This window comes from Myiozetetes cayanensis, unplaced genomic scaffold, assembly GCF_022539395.1.
Source record: "Myiozetetes cayanensis isolate MyiCay16 unplaced genomic scaffold, myiCay2020 scf3, whole genome shotgun sequence".
In the NCBI taxonomy this organism is placed as follows: domain Eukaryota; kingdom Metazoa; phylum Chordata; class Aves; order Passeriformes; family Tyrannidae; genus Myiozetetes; species Myiozetetes cayanensis.
In genome coordinates, this window is record NW_026087521.1 from 13881128 (window position 1) to 13894847 (window position 13720).

The 13720-nt window shown below is 43.5% G+C and overlaps 1 protein-coding gene across 1 annotated transcript in view; it reads right to left on the reverse strand.

Moving 5' to 3' along the window:
- Positions 1-70: 70 nt before the first annotated feature.
- The window catches only part of COG5 (component of oligomeric golgi complex 5), a 182987-nt gene continuing 169337 nt past the window's right edge, over positions 71-13720 (reverse strand). Inside the window, exons 19-22 of the mRNA XM_050325218.1 lie at positions 11707-11783; positions 11093-11219; positions 10459-10538; positions 71-828 (exon numbers count right to left, since the gene is read on the reverse strand). Of these exons, the coding sequence (XP_050181175.1) occupies positions 714-828; positions 10459-10538; positions 11093-11219; positions 11707-11783 (399 nt within the window). The 3' untranslated portion in view covers positions 71-713. The remainder of the gene's footprint in view (positions 829-10458; positions 10539-11092; positions 11220-11706; positions 11784-13720) is intronic.

The following is a 13720-nucleotide window of genomic DNA, read 5'->3' on the forward strand; positions in this document are numbered from 1 at the left end:
TCACTAAGTCATCCCTGCAGCAATGAGCATGTTCTGCGTGGAAGTCTTTACGTGAACCCATCCAAAGTGTATTTTTATGCTTTGCCATTAGGAAGATGCTGAAGAATTTCAAATACCGATTTCGGGATTGGATAGTCAATGTTCTTTATTACAGTTTAAGCAAAAAGAGAGTGGAAATAAATATAAATCATTTCTAAGCAAGTAGCAGTGCAGTAGGGAATCATTTAGGTTAGTTATAAATATTTTTCCTTCTGTTAAAATTAGTGATTTTTAGATGGAAACTGATGATTCTAGCATTTCAGAAGTTCAGTTTTCTGAATAAGGCCAAAATGTATCCAACTGTTTTAAAACTCTACTTGTAGGAAAAGAGCTGCTTCCTTATTTGAGATATTCAGCAATTATACTGTAATATTTGAGTTCTAATTTTACACTTTTCTAAATTCAAAAGGAATGCTTAAGAATGTTTCAATTAGATGCAGACTTACAGCACAAAGAAGTTGTACGATTTCCTTATAATATTTCTGTATAAGTTCCTGTAATGGGAAAGTAAAGCAAGAAGACAAGTTTCAGAGACGAAGTAGGTAAACACGTTTCACTGTAAAGCTTCTGTATTTGGGAATAATGTACAAGAACCGTAAAAACATTTGTGGCACCAAAGACGCCTGACTGTGAACGTGTCCATTCCGTATGTCGAGAGTGTTATCCAGGTGTGCTCACTGAAGGGTTGACATGGCTTTCTGCAGCAGCTGAACCATTATGGGGTAGACTGGTGCAAACTCCTTCCCCTCTCTCGTTCTGACTGATTGAACGTAAGCTTCCAGTGCACCACTGAAAAAAAAAAGAGTAGCTAAAGCAATTAAGTATTGTAAATTCAGGATCTGCAACTGAAATTAATTGCCTTCTTCCCTCCTGCAGAATTTTCATCAGATGGTCCTTACTTGTCTCTGTGGAAGGAAGTGAGCAAGAAAGGCCTTGCAAAGCTCTACATAATTGTTTCATGATCTTTCTCTCCTTTCTTGCATGTTTTGAAGAGCAAACAAGTTAACATATAAATAAGCAGCAGCACGTTGCAGATGGCTTGAAATGACAGCTCTGACGCACAGACTCGGGCACAGTGGCAACCTTTAGAAAGGGAGAGAACAGTCCCCAGCTGCTGCAGACGCCGAGAGTGCAACTTGGAGCATGAAAACTGGGGCACTGGTGAACAACTGCAGTGCCCTCGGGTGATTCCCCGGCACAGCCTCTTGACCCGCCGCGGCCCGCGGGGAAGCGCTGCGCTAACCACAGCCAGCCTGCGTGCGAGGTGCAGCTTGGATGTGGCTTTCTCAGACCTTGTCACAGGGTGTCACCCACAGAGTCCTCTGCTGGGAGCTGCACAAATAAAACACTGCAAAGCTAAAAGGGGCAACTGATGACGTCTGTACATAATTTAACTTGCTTTACAACACAGGGCCACCTTTTAGCTAATGTTCTAGTACACAGTATTGTTGAATGACAGCATATCTGTAAAACAAAGACTTTGCTGATCTGTTCACATTCCAACTTACTGTCTCATTAAGTAGGCCAAGTTAGTCTTGTCACACATAAATATGACTTCTAATTGAATTTTCCTCTCCTTTTCTGCTTCTGTTTCTTCATGTAACAGATAAAATATCTTGGAGTTTTCTTATAAAACTTTTTTTATATTTGTGCTATTTACAGCAAAACTCTAGCATTAGGAAAACACATGCACAAACCACAGACCCCACTTCAAGTTGAGACTTAAGACAGCTCCTGGTACTCGGCTGTTCCTGTTCTGGTTGGTGACAGCTGCAGTGCTAATACAGAGCGTCATCACAGCCCTTCCCAGGCACTGTCCCACAGGGCAAACGTCACTCTGGGTCACTGAGTGGGGACATTCCTGGGTTTTGTCACCTGCATTCCTTCATGGATGTGCAGGACACACCAGCACAGCTGCTCTGCCAGGGAGCGGGCCTGGCTTTTGGTAACACAGCAGGACCATTCCCAGTCCCACTGTGGGAAGGCAGGTGGTGGTCATGCACATCTGGTGAAGGGAGCGGGGGACACAGGGGTTAAGGGAGATGGTAACACAGAGCAACTGCAGTGTCGTGCCTATAAATACACACAAACTGCTGGAGGATTGTAGGGTGTTGAGGCAGAGCAGGAACTTATGTTTGCTGCTACTCCCAAAAGATGAGCCTTTGGTGAAACACTGCATTCCCACCCAAAGGGTTCATGGACTGAAGGCAGCACTGCTCACCCATACGTGCCTGCTGGCAGCTGGAGGCAATAAGCAGTAAGTAGGCATTTAATTAGGCAAGGCTTAAGGAAAGCAGAAGCACTAAAGAGTGAGATTCAGCCCATGTTTCACACATACAGAGGCTCTTAGTGGAGTAAGATGTTACGAGAGGAGCGGGCAAGATCCCTGTGTGGTGCTGCAGCTCTGGGTAGGGTCAGATGAGCCCACCAAACCTGGCAAAGCAGAGGAGATGGAAGGAGGATGCAGGGTCGCAATACATTTGGTTGCCTGTGAGTAAAGCTATTGCTAAATCAGCAAGGGCTTGACCCTTCCTCAATGAGTCAAACCCATCCGTGTCAGAGCACTGCTGGGAATTTCCAGCAAAGTTCAGTTATTAGTAAGTGGAAGATGCTCCTGAGGCCAAGAGCCTGTGCTCAGTTTGCTGGAGAGAGGAGTCTGAGCTTTGCGTTCCGAGAAGCAGTGACAGCAATGACAGCCCAGCCCCACGAGCTGGTCCTGGGGCTGCACCCACTCCTGCCAGCACTTCCCATCCCCATCAAATCCAGGCACTGATCCATCAGCCTCACTGTCAGAGCACAACAGGAGGAGCTGGGTGTCCCCTCGTGCATTCCCTGCTAATGGAGTTTGACAGGGAGAGAGTGAAGCAACTGTGCAACCAAAGAACCCGAGGCAGCTTTTCTTCCAAGCACGGGATGGAAATGAAACAAGCACAGGCACAAGGAGCTGCCCACCACCCACCACAGCTCCTGACACACCCAGGCAGCAGCTGGGCTTCAGAGTCCCTCTTGGCTAAAGCCCAGGGCATACTGTCTGAAACTGAAGGGATGCAAAAGGAGGATGGACTGGATTTCTGGAGAGTTGAGAGCTTCAGAAGAATAAAGTGACTGAGCACCGAAACAGTACCTATTGTTGTCCTTAGTGCACTTGAGAGCTGCTCTACAGTTTTGATAACTTACTAGTGAGCTACTGCTGCGGGGTCCACCCCAGGTAACAACTCATTGTGAGGAGTCACTGAATTTTTTGCAAATGAACAAACAGCAAGAGAGAAGCAATCCCTTGTTGCACCCAGAAAGGCAGGGAAAGAATATTTATTTTATCTAGCCAAAATAAAGCTTTTTGCACCTGGCCAGCTCCCTGCAAACCTTCAGCCTGCTCCTTCCCAATGGTCCCTGGGGAGCAGCACAGGGTCTACAGGGAAAGAAGCAACAACTAAAAAACTGCTTGCTGCATCCACAAAGTGCTTTGGGTGCAGCTCACCTCACTCTCAGCAAAGGCCATCAGCACAACAAACGGCAGAGAAATTATGCACATCCACAGGTACATTTTAAATCTCGAGATTTAAAGAGAAGAAGTAGACTGGGGGAATGGAACATCAGGAGAGTGTGCTTTTTACATGAACTGGCCTCTAGTGGCAATCAAGTGATGAGCAAACTGAGCAGCAGGTGGGAGATGGAGGCAAAGAAGGCTCAAGGATGCCATCACGATGAGGGGAGATGCTTCAGAAAGAGTCAGAGGTGCTTCACATTTCCACTCAGGTCAGCAATCAAGTACTCTGGTCACCAGTTATCAGTAAACATGTTAGATGTTAGTTAGTTGCTACAAAGAATGGTCCCTTGCATTAAAAAAAGAGTTGAGAAACTCCTGTGACAGTTTTCTTACTGTAACTGGCATTCATCTTGCTAAATCTTTCCCCTTTCACTCACCAGGGTCCCTGTCTTTTCCTTTCTATACACTCTTCAAAGTTTGTTGTGCCCAAATAGTTTTTTGAAGTCATCAAAAGCTGAAAATAGAATAAACATATTGACCTGCTTAACTTAGAAAGCTCTGACACCTCTTGGTGAAGTTGTGGGTTGGCATCATTATCCAGATGGTAACACTGCTATCCCTCTCTGACTTATCTCCTTGCTTTGAAAAAGCCCTTGAAAAAGATTACAGAGATAACCAGAGAGATGAAAGGGAGAAGCTTTACCCTAAAAGCAGCACCCAAAACCACTCAATGTCAGCCCTTGATAATCCTTAGCCAGACTGTTATTCCCATCAGATCAAACAAGATGCAATGAGATTTAGGCTACTCTAAGTGCCAAACCCCAGTATTAGAGTCCCACTGTCACACCCTCCAGCAGCTTTTAAGTTTTTTTTTCCTTCTCTCCTGCCTCAAAAGAATCTGATTTAACTGGCAAAACCAAGTTCAACAGTGGCAGCCACTGTCCTCTTACAACTTAAAAATCAGCTCAAAGGAATTGTTTGGTGACCTCAGAACTGCCCAGATCCTTCTCCAAGAGCTGACAGAAGTTGTCTTTGTCTCTTTGAAACAATGCAAGCAAAGCGACAGTAAAAGAGCAAGTGCAGCAGAAGGGAGCTGACAGAGTCAAACTTCAACAATATGACCTACCCAGGAGCATTTTAACTAATTCTCTTACCCACTCAAAAAAACAACCAGTAATTACAGCTCCATCAATACAATAAGGTGAGTTCTCAAGCATTTTTCTAAAACAGACCTTGTACATATTTGCACCAAACAATGAAAATAAAAGCTTTCTGAATACTCTAACTGCATTCACTATTTTCCTGTGTCCCACACTTGCACGTCCAATAAAAGTATTTAAACACTCTGAAGCTGAATGTTAAAAAGCCATTCACTATCAGTAACTTTACCTGAAGCACTGAAAGAACAGTGTTTTCAGTGAGGTGAACTGGCCTAGAGTGCTCCCTGCTCCCATATGGGCAGGTGTAGGAAAGCAGCTGAGGGGCCTCACACTGAGTGGGAGGATGAAAATCTGCTGCAGCTGCTGAAGGTTGGGAGTGAAGAGGCAGTGCAGTCACCTGAAGCTCCACACCCTTCCTGGTGACAAGGGAACCACGATCGAGCTCAGGAAACTCTTTTGCATCGGCTGCCTGTGTTAGTGGCACCAAGGTGGAAGGCCAGGAAGTCTGTCCACCCTGTTAGGAACAACATCCTGGTAACAAAAGGTCCAGGTAATAAAATGGCACAAATCACGAATCCAGGGAGAAAGGATGTTTGGAGTCCACAGAAGAATGGTGAGGTTGCTTCAGAGTGAGAGGGAGGAGTGGGCTGGGAGGGGTAACTGAAGACAGCAGTGGTCAATAGAGTATACATGATTCCAGAAGTTCATTTGGGATGGGAGTTTTGTTTCTCTGAAGACAGTTACCAAGTCTTAAGGGAGGGATTTTGGGACTGCAACACAGAGGAGCATCGACAGTGCAGGAAGTTGTTTATGACAAAGCAAGATGGGCTGGCTGAGCTGGGCGACTTGGAACAGTACACATCACTGGAGGTGTTGAAATACCTACCTGACTGTACCTCATTTGGGGACATAAATGAGTTTAAAGGCTTTAACACTTGAAATGCAGAATTTACGATGAAATTTTTGTAAACTTAACCACTCCTAGCTCAAAGAAGCTGTTGTAAACATGCTGGCAGTACAGAATTCAATTCAGATGCATCAGTTTAGCATTAAAATCTTGTCTTTAAAAAGGTAGGCTCACTCCTGCAGAGGACACAGTAAAAACACCAGTGCCTGAGTAGTTGTGGAAAAATAAACAGCACCATGGGTGAAAGCAGTATCATCAGGTCTCCAGCACAGAAAAGATCACAGCTGTTGTCATATAAAAAGATGTAATTTATAGTTCTATTATCGATGTTTAAGATGGAAGAAACCCTGTTTATGTAATATACAAAACATACTCTTGAAGGGATTAGACTAAATAATGCCCTAAATTCAGCATCTTCCAGTCTAATAGAGGACATAAAACCTGTTCAGCAATCTGTTTCTATTTTAAAAGACAAGCTATGGTATACATTACAAATATTGTTTGTAAAAGAGAGCCATAGAAAGAGGGTTGGTGGGATGTTCTGCATATATTAATGCTTCATTAAAAATGCCATAAGAAGTAAGGAAAAAAAAAAAAACCCTAAGTTTAAGATGCCCTCCCACATAAGGAAAAGGATTTTAAAGCACTTATTAAATTACTTCACTTGCATGAGCAAAACCATGAGCTTTCTTGGAAATCAGGACAAGCTGATTATATAAGACCCAGATAGTTCTTCTTTAAAATGTTATTTCAACCCATGAAGATTTATATCTACAGTTAAAAGGGGGAAAAAAAGGACGATTTGGGTTGTGGCTCTTAAGGGATCTTAATGCATATCATTTAGAATTACTCTAATTAATTAGTTTTATATGGCATCATGAATACTAACGCTGCCCTCCTGGGCTCTGCCTCAGTCAAACAGAGCCTGATTTACACTGGGGGCTTTGGAGGAGGCAGGGATCATCTTCCTGCCCAGCAGAGGGGTAGTAACCCTGTGCATTCCTGTCCCAAACCATCAGCAGAGCAGCTGAACACCAGGGCCAGACTTTTCTTTAATACTTTGTTCAAAGTCCGTTTGCTCTGCAAACTTCAGGGCAGAGCAGAAAATGGGCAAAACGCTGTGTAAGAGCACATCTGCCTGACACCAGGTCTATTTAATCCAGTGCTATAAAAATTACTGTAAAAATGGACAACAAGTAAAATCTCCAACAGCATCACCCGCAGGACAACAGACCAGACCGGCAGGGAGCATCTCCGGGTTACTCCAGAGTGCACAATAAAGAGATCAGAGGACCGACAGACAAGCCTCAGAGCCGCCGAGGGTTTTTAATGAATGGGCTGGCGCTGGCCCGGGGCGCTCGGAGGCGCCGGCAGGCTCGGCCACCCCGCCTGGCCGCTCTCGCTCGGTGTGAGCAGAGCACCGACCCAGCGCGGCTCTGCTGCTCCTGGCGAAGCTGTCGGGCTGCTGCGCCCACTGGGACTGGACCGAGTGCACAGATGGGGCTTTCGTGGTGGCCCACGAGCTGGCACTTGTTCTGCCCCTGGCTGGTTAGTGGTCAGAGTCACTCTCCGGATCAGGACATCAGCTCGTTATGAAAATGAACCCTTCACTGGGACTGCCTTTCCACTCTGCTCCAGCAAGGGTGAGCTTCAGTAAGGGGACTTAACCCACACCATAATGGTAAAGGTAAGAAAGTGGCTCTTGAATGGATAAACTATCCTTTAGGCTGGCTCAAATCCTGCCACATCTAATAGGGTTTCTTTTATGGAAGAAAGATTGAATTTTCAAGCTTAATTTGAAAAGAAGAAAATGCCCTGGCCACCTCAAGAAGTGCTTCTTTCAACACAATCACTGCTCAGGTAGGATGCCTGCAGCAGGGTCATCTCACCTAACTTTAAGTGTCTGCAGGGCAACTGGCTGCCAGAGAGAGCTCCTGTGTCCCAGCCCTCACTCCCGTCACTGAACAGAGAAAATGGAGCTTTCAGACACAATGCAACTGACCTATTTTAGGTACCCGCTTCAGGATGAGATGAATCAGCCCCAGCAGCACCTGTTTCTCTCTGTTGACCATAAAGGGAGGCTAGGAAATATACCTCTGGCCAGGTAAATCCCACCCTTTGTGCTGGATACAAGCAGAAAGAAAGGCACAGAAATGCTCAGAATGGTACTAATTCATACCATTCACACCATGCTGCAAGTGAAGCATTTAAGACCCACAGAGAGGAAGAAGCACTCCAATTAGCTTTAATATGAAGCTGTAAGGATCCTGGTAACACAAGTAAATTAATATCTAAGCAGTAGGTCCCTAGAGTAATTGCACAGTTGTTACAAAGGGAAGTTGCAGAAAATTACCATTTGCAAGGTTGCAGCAAACATGAGATAATATCTTGATGTAGTGCAGTGCAGGAATCCGAAGGCTCCAAACATCTGAAGTTCAATTAGCACAGCTGAACTACTACAGGCAGAAAAAGCTTGAAGAGAGTGACTGATAAAAGATCAAGACTTTTGTAGTTCAACTCAGGTTCATATGAGACACACAAAGAGCAGGCTCAGAAGTCTCCCAACAGAATATTAAAGAAAATATGAGTGAGACATGGTCATACCCGTGACTGATGTTTGCTCTCCTGTCTTACATATGGATAACCAGCCTGTTTAGAAATGCCTTATAGGCACGAGAGGAGACAGTGAAAAGAAGAGTGCACACAGCAGTGCCTACAGAGGTGACTGGTGTCTGCAAAGGAGAACCATCCCCTTCCTTCATTGCATCCCAGTGCTGGCCAGCCCCAGATCCTTGCTCCCAGACTGCAGTGCTACAGGAGCTGCCAACTAAAACACCCTAGGGATGAGTCTGCTGGACAAACCCAGTGCAGTTAATTCATGTGGCTCAACTGAGCTGCAGGAGTGGAGGCAGCAAGAGCTGAGCTGCAGATGGATGGAGCAGCAGTCCAGCACAGGCAGTGACAAACAGCCTAGCTCTGGCATAGCAAGAGGAGGGAAGAGCCACTGGAGGCCTTTGTGAAGGGTAGGTCTTCAGAGCTGCCCTCTCCATGCCCTGGGACAACAGATGTCCCAGCAGTGTCTGAGCACTCCACAGTGCGAAGCAAAGGAACCACAGCCTCACTGCAAAATGCTCGGGTGATATAACCTGGCCAAGTGATAACCTTGTAGCAGCACATTATTGAGATTACAAAGTTAAAATATTTTAATAGTGGTATCTCGAGCAAAATGAATACAAGATTCAATGAAAGGATTGAAAGGAAAAACTTAAGTATTCCAGTATTCATTGCTTGGTCTGAAGGATGTCACTGCCTCTGCCTAAAACCATTGTCCCAAGGTTTTTCCCTTAATACCTCCGTGGTCACAGAAATTTATCAGTGTCTGAACATGACCACCAGCAAGCCCATTAACTGAATCAGTCTGGATGAAATTTAATTGCAAGCAAAGACAAAAATCTGTGGCAATTTAAGGATGGCATTTTCAAATTTGTGAAAAAGAACTGAAGAGAACAAAACCTCATCAGTTCTCAAATGATTTGCATTTTTGGCTTTCTGCAATATATCTGAAATTCAACATTTCCAGTTTTGTCAGTACTATAAGGATAGAAATTACAATCAAAATATTTATAACTAATTACATATACAGCTCTATCAGCCCTGTACCTATTACCTATGCCCCTGTAATTCAAGGTGTCATGGCTGGAGACTCAAGAAAACCTACTTTTGTAGACAAACTAGACTAACAACATGTATGGTTTTCAAAAAAATACACGTATGAAGAGACACCATTTATATTCTATTATTTCAGAAATAAATCTACAAACATCTACTGGTGATCAACCAGTATTTCCTTAACTGGCCCAATCTCTGCATGGGACTGTATGGTGCTATCATCTTCAGGAACTGTAAATATTTATAGCAGACTCCTCTTGGCTGCCTCAGAAGTGTGGACAGATAACGGTTGACTTTCTCAGGCACAACCATTGCTGGCTGGAACTTAAAAGTCAGCTTCTCTCACTTCAGCAAAAGCTGGCAACATCCACGCACAGAAGTTCAAGGACAGAGCAGGCTCCCAGGCCAGATGGAGCCTGGTGCAGCGATGTGTGACAGCCTTTCCCATCCCGCTGGAGTGGGTGACGCTGAGGTCACTGAGAAGGTGGCTGGAAAATTTAGGGCATTAGGAGCCAAATGATCACCTGAGCCTTGAATCTTGAGGATCCCCAGGCTGGCTCTGCTCACATACATACAACTCATCTGTTCTCTCTTAACATACTTCAAAAATCTGCTTGTTTTTAAAAACAAGACTCTTCTAACTTTTCCTAACATTTTAAGATGCAAAATAGTATTTAGCTATAAAGCAAGATTTTAAAAATCTGATGTAATTGTCACTTCCCTGTGAATCATGGGCTGATTTCCTGAAGAGTAACATTACAGGGGTGTAACAAGGGTCTCCCATTTTTAGATTTCTACCTACATTGACACTGGTTAAGCTTTCAAAGCTTCTCCTTCCTTATACAGAAGAGAGGACAGCTGCAGTCTTGACTTTCCAACAGTTAGAGAGGGAGGCAGTTTTGCTAAAACTCAGTATTAATTTAAACCTTCATTGTGCCTGGCTTCCTTCTTTTGCAAGAGGAGTATGTGCTCTTTATGAAAGCACTGGAGGGCTTGGGTATGGGAGGGTGGAGGGGAAAGTTCAGTTTACATATTCTGCCATTTTGCAACTCATCCCACGAGTAGAAAGAGGGTAATGGTATTTATGATACATCTCCTGAGGCACATTTTTTTACTTTTCAAGACCAGTCTTAGTGTGCAGATAAGTTACTCCTCCATTGTCATAAATGCAGAGGAGAAAGAAGCATGACTCTTACCGTATGAGAGCGAGCCTGTCTTTTTCAGATGGATGATCATCGAGCCACTGGGAGTAACGGGCAATGGACCACTCAGCCCTCTGATACAGAGAAACACAAACACCAATTACACCCAAATGTGAAAAAGGAAACAGATACACCCATTTCAGAATCAAAGATGACATAAACGAAGGCCACATGAGGTTCTCTTAATACTGCAGTGATGCAGAATGAGTTAAGGAATCAGAGACAATTAACAGAAATAGCCCAGTATGTTATCTGGGAGCTCAGAGGTGATCTCCTACATCAGTTGATGGCCCATTTCTGACAGGGGTTTTTATCTAGATTTCCTGCATCTTACACGAGTAGGAACTGGGCAATCTGCAGTCTGGGAAAAGATCTGCAATTTCTTCTATGAGCTGACAGAACAGTAAAGAATTGAGAGTATATTTAATATCAGGTTAACATATTCCTATTGTTAATAATCAAAATATTAAGTCAATGACCATAACGCATTTGCTACAATAAAAACAAATGCCCACAAATCATATAAAATATGGACTTGAATAATTTTTAACTAAAGCAGCTAGGGTAAACTACAATGCTCATTTCTCCTTAGGGCATCTGAAAAGGAAAGACAGGTTGATCCTATTACCTGGAAGGGTGATTTTAACTCTGGTGGTGCTCTTGTAAATAAGAACTGAAGAATAATGCTGAATGGAATAACCTCTCCCAGAGCTGGGCTACTGGCAATATGCTCACTGGTCTGGAACAGCAGTGGTCTGGAAAAATGTAACAATGTACTTGTGAAAGGAAGAAAAAGCTTATTTTATGCACTAGAAAAATGCCTCTATGTCGTGGCAATATTGCATTAGAATTGAATAATCTAATTTTTTGCCACTACTTTGCATCTTAGGTTTCCAACACAGGTCCAGTTTGCAAAAATTTACAGCAGTTGCCTACTGTAATTAATCAACACAGGACTATAAATTTTATATTTCAGGGAAAACATTTAAGGTAACTATAGAACTCACTGTCATACAGAAGATGTACTGAAAGCAACACAAAAAAGTACAATTTGGCCAACATTTACATGACAAAGATTGTTAAATCATAGTTATACTCTGCATAAAATTTAAAAAAGAACTTTAATCTATTTCTAATTTGCAGGTGGGTGTTGCCAAAAAAGCTCTCAGTTCAGTCAGAACTAACACGAGGTAATAAATCAGTTCAGAAATGCAGTTTAGTCATACTGCGACTGCAACTCACCTGAACGACCTCAGCTGTCTGTAAGACTTTCCCAGGTCAGAGACTCGCCGACACAGCGGCGCTACTGCTAACTCCATCTGCAAAAACAAACATTTCAATTTTAATTAGATTCTCCCAAAACATAAAACTTGTTGCTGAAGTAGCCTTGCCTTTAACCAATAATCCAAACTTGCAGACCAAGTCAGTGACTTCTTCCTGGTGGCTGAATTAAGACAAGGAGCTCTTTTCCTTTCAATACTACGTTGTGAAAACCAAGACTTTTGCCTTATTCTTGGCAACACAGGAAGCATTTAATGAAAAATGACAGTGTCAGTCTGTGGATGAGAACAGAAAGGGTCTCAGGAGCTTTCTGAGACTGAAGCTTTGTTTCTTGCAGCAGGTATATTTTGTTGGTGATGAGTTTCCTGATGAAGTACTTATGTCAATACCCCAAATATCTGACCACAGCTGTGGGAAGAAAGCAAATCTAGGCAGGTCTCCACAAACCAGTGCTAAAGCAGTGGAACTGCAGACCCATTTCAGCTGGGCACCCTTTCCTTTGGTGATGGACAAGGTTAAAATGATTCCTTCTTGAAGGAAATTGAAGAAGGCCCCAAATTTTGGGGCACAAAGCCTACACAGATTAAATAGAAGGCAGCTGGGACCTATTGCCACAGGGTCGTATGGAAAGAATAACAGCATTATTTTCATACTTATTTTCATATTGTTTGGTTTCTGAGTTACAGCAGCCATCTTTAAAAACAAATAAGGTTAAAACACTTCCTGTTTTTTAAGCACTGGAGTTCTCCTGCTCTTTTGAACAAGAGCCAGGCTCTGCTTGGGTTTTACATCTAAATTCTGTCACAGGCTCTTCATTAACAGTGAAGACACAGAAGTGAGAAAGAACAACTTCCCTTCTGGATCCCAGACTGAACATAACGATTACACAGCAAAATTTCAGTTAATGTGCACACCAATAAAAACAACCCCACTCAAAAAAACCGACAGGTAATTTTAGTCAGGTATGGATTAAGTCTTTATTTTTTGCATTCCTTAAGTGTCAGGCAAGTGAGGGATCAAGCTTTATGCTCCACGTACGTTTTTTAAAAACCCCAACTTGAAAGACTATTCAGTCTTTGATTTACACATAATGCACAATTAAACTAAGTTTCAAAGGATGACAGCTAAAATAAGTAACAAGATCAAAACCACTGTACAATGAGTTTCCCATTTAAGTAATATTCCTGAACGAGTTTCAAAGTGTTTGTGCTATGACACTATTTACAGTGAAGTCTTTAATACTACTATATTATTCTTTCCAGCTGCCGAATTTCCTCAGAGCTGCTTGCTGGGCCACCGGCCTTCACCAAGAGCATCTTGGGGTTCCAGCATAAACAAGGAGACACACTGTAGTGAACTGTGATGCCATAGTTCATCTAAACCCAGAAAAAATTAAATTAGCAATTAATGCAAATCAAGGCCATATATTTCAGGCACCCATATCGAAAAGCAGGTGGCAGGATGGGAGTCATCTCACCTACTTCTCAATATCTACAGGTTCTTTTCATACTCAGTGGAGAGGAATAGCCACTCATGTGGGGTGATGTACCTGTTCACAAGGTGGACACCTAAAAAAGGTCAGGTGGTTCATGTTGTAGGAGTATCCACCTACACAAAATTCAGTCAGACAAAGCTGGGAAACCCAGGCACCTCAGCTTCCTCTGCAGACTTGGAGAGGTTGGTGCCTTTGGAAGGCAATGGGGAATGTCCCAGAGAGCTATCCCAGGGGCTGTGCACAGCCACTGCCTGAGCCCAGAGCCCTCGGAGTACATGACCCTCATCAAGCACTTCCAGGACACTTGAAATCTGCAGGAACTCAAAGGAGCAGAAAGTGAATAAAAATCCAGGAAGCAGGAGTAAGGTTCCAGCCCTGGGTAACAGTCCAGCTTCCTCCTGCCTGCTGCCCTCCTGGTCCCTAGATCTTTAGGCTATGAACAGGCCTCTCTTCTAAAGCCATCTGGGAACCCTGACCCAT